Consider the following 3,287-nt stretch of genomic DNA (forward strand, 5'->3'; position numbering starts at 1 on the left):
CTTGTAGAAAATGAGTTAAGTATTAGTAAAGTGAAGTTGAATTTGTATGACCGGTTCACACAGATTTCAATCACTACCAAAGAATCAATCCCTCAATTAAAAAACTTGTTGGTAGCTGTGCCCTCCCTACTGTGCCCTTTAAGAAATGTGTTAACAACGTAAGGCTGTGGACAGGCCACATTGTAGTCTTCTAATTTTCAGAACCAAGGCTGTGAATGAACCAACGGAATTTGAGGCAACTGTAACATGAAGAAAATTGAGCTGGATTAAACTAAAACTGGAATGGATGGTAATCAAGGACAGCACACTACCACTGAGGGGTGAATATCTGTTGAGGGACCTTCGTTTAAGTCATATGTTACTTTAAACATATTCTTAATTTTATTATGGTATATTTCATAGGGGGACTATTTATTTTGTATATGTGACAAACTTTGGAAATTTGGAGCTGCAAAAAACATATAGATGCACAAATACCTGCAATCTTCTTTTCTAGTCTTGTAATTAAAGTCAAGCTCTGAAATTTCAGTTGTTTGATTAAACTTAAAAATGATAATCAAGCAAATTTGTCCAAAAAACACTCCACATTATCTCGATACATAATAACCATGGCTTTGTGTTTGACATGGTGGTGAATAGATACATACACCGAGCCTGCAACACACCTTAGCCTTCTTCTTGACTGACAACCCAACAACTGTTCAAATGTTTAAATACAGTTTTATTGTTGCTGTAACAGGCTCCCCTAAGGGAGTAAAAGCAGATAAAACCAAGCTCAAGTAATTGTGCAGGAATTTTTCTTGACTGTTTTGAAGACTGGAGTGACAGGAACGTAAACTGCTAGAGGTGGAGGTAGATAAAGTCCAAATTTGATCCACATTAACATCAGAGGTGGTTGGGTTGATGGTCCCATGTTGGGTTGTAAAGAAATGAAATCAGAAGGACGCCTGCGTGCCAGCCCGGACCCCTCAATCATTCCTTCTTCTTGTAACTTTCCAGATTGGCCAAGATCCAGCCTGACGGGCCCAGGATTGCGAGGGAGAACAATGTGAGGCCAATCGCCGTCTCCTACACAAGAACACAAGCACATATTGATGAGTCTATGAGCAAATTTATAATTTATTTCTGGTATGACAGTGACTGGCATGACTCCCCCTCCATCACACCAAATACATCAACTTGTCAGTAGCATTGACTAGTGCTACTGATGTTCAAGGTGGCCAACTGAAGTAACTTGTAAGAAGCCATGCGAGACGATTAATGGTTGTGTTCTCCATCTTCGTGATTCCTCCTCTCACATCCTAACATGGCTAACGTGCACTTCTTTCAAAAGAGTTAACGCTGAGTTACCTTATCTCCGTGCACGTATCCTATTTTTTAAAGAAACTAGTAGTTGGGGCTTACTCCAAGGTCCATTTCTGCGCTAGTGTGTTGATGCTCACAAATGTTGCTGATGTAACGTTAGGCACTAGTGCCCGCGGAAAGAGTTGACGTGATAAGTAATCGTGAATGATAAAGATTTAGCTCACGTTCGCAAGCTAACTTCCCTGAACTAGCTTAACATTAGCTTCACACTAAGGAGACATACCTCCAAGTCCCATCATTCAAGTACAATCAAGTTACCCTCATTAAAAACAGACTAGGTTTTCCTGCTAATATTGATAGTAGGGATTTTCCACTTGCTACTTAAGATAATGCATGGTCGTTGTTGATACTATCGTTACACTGTCAATGACCTTTACTTCCCATTGCGTCAACCGTCGCAACATTGCTAGCCATATGCTATCCATGGCTAACCATGTCAGTAGCTAACCTCGATATCGCTCAAATGACCGATGACATATACCGTGATGGACACATTATAATTATTCAATTGTGTAACAGAAATGCAGGTACCAAATTCAACAGACTGTCAATCCGACGTTAAGACGTCATATCAATGTATTGATGAGTCTGTTATAACGTTAACGTAGATGGTGCAGCTAACACCGTATCATAGTTACGTTAAGGCTTAAGGTTACATTAGCATGCTATCACAACCGGAGCCCAGGCCGCTACGCTACCGCTACGTAACTTTCACAGATTAATTCCTTAAATATACATACCGCTGGACCAAGAGGGTCTTTGGCTGCCCTGTTGGCAAGATTGGCGCGTTGAGACATGGTTACACTGCGCACCACAGGTACGGAGCGTACCGTAGAAAGTCCTCTTAAAATCCCCGACATGTCTGGTAAGCAAGGTCTGTTGTGAGAGAATGATAACTTCTACTAGACAAGGGCAAGCTGTGATGAATTCTGGGTACGGAGGGAATTGTGGGTGTTGTAGTTTGATATAGACCTCTTAAGTTCGCCTACAAAAAAGCTGCCATGCAAAAACGCTGCATAACATATACCTGCTAACATTTAGCCAGAGAGGGTTCAAGCGGGAACTAGTAATTAAGGATCTTTGATTTAGCTTTTAAAAAAAAGAAACCCCGGGAAAACGAATGTTAGCAGGATATGGCATAACATGGGGATTTTGAATTATAGACCTCTGAAGTTCGCCTACAAAAAGTACCCAAAGCTGCCAAGATGGAAGCTTTGGTTCCTTTTTGTCAGGGGGTCAAGATATGAAGGTATATTTGGTGCAAAACTCCTTCAAGAGCATAATAATTAAGGAACACCATGAGCGCAGCAGCACAATGATATGCAGCACCTGAAAATATACCCCTTTCCATTACACTCGTAAATCCGTAGCCCGAGTTGGAAAGTGTAAATTGCCCAGCTTTCTTGCGGCATTTCAAGCAGGCACGCCCCCTTTACCTCGGAGTACTTGAGGGTACCCCGAGGTGGAAGTCCGACCTTAAGACAAACATGGCTGCGCCAAGTTGAGATGAGATGACGTATTTTCTTTGCATTTGTACTGTGTTGGTCATTTTAATGTCGATGCAATGCTCTTACACACTAGATTACATTTCTGCTTCAATCCGGTCACCAATTCATGCATTGCACGGTCTTGCGTGGTTGTGCGTGCAATACAATGTAACGATTTGTTTTCCAGCCGTTTAGCTAGAAGCTACATGTAGCACAAAACAATAACAATGACTAGCGTATAGGCTAGTTCCATGTCAAATCAGCCTAGAAAATCGCCACTTTTCATTTTCCGTTGGTATTATTAGACTTTTTTAACTTGAAAGGAGGCAAGTTTTAAATAGGAAAATTACTGGAAATCTTGGTCACTTTTAAATGTGATGCAGGCGAAATGCTAATGGTCTAATCCAATTCAATGATATGCTGAAGCTAAAAGTG

General features: G+C 41.0%; 1 protein-coding gene across 1 annotated transcript; it reads right to left on the reverse strand.

The window, feature by feature from the left end:
- Positions 1 to 700: 700 nt before the first annotated feature.
- cox8a (cytochrome c oxidase subunit 8A) lies at positions 701 to 2,266 on the reverse strand. Its single transcript, XM_076273742.1, has 2 exons — positions 2,106 to 2,266; positions 701 to 1,068 (listed from the first exon to the last, which is right to left on the reverse strand). Exons 1-2 carry the CDS (start codon positions 2,223 to 2,225, stop codon positions 973 to 975), a joined length of 216 nt encoding a protein of 71 aa, XP_076129857.1. The 5' UTR covers positions 2,226 to 2,266; the 3' UTR covers positions 701 to 972.
- Positions 2,267 to 3,287: the final 1,021 nt, after the last annotated feature.

The sequence above is a fragment of the Alosa pseudoharengus genome, unplaced genomic scaffold (genome assembly GCF_046254945.1).
Source record: "Alosa pseudoharengus isolate Yale_2024_CS ecotype anadromous, Long Island Sound unplaced genomic scaffold, YU_APseudo_1.1 YU_APseudo_1.1_scf_8, whole genome shotgun sequence".
Classification (NCBI taxonomy): Eukaryota; Metazoa; Chordata; class Actinopteri; order Clupeiformes; family Clupeidae; genus Alosa; species Alosa pseudoharengus.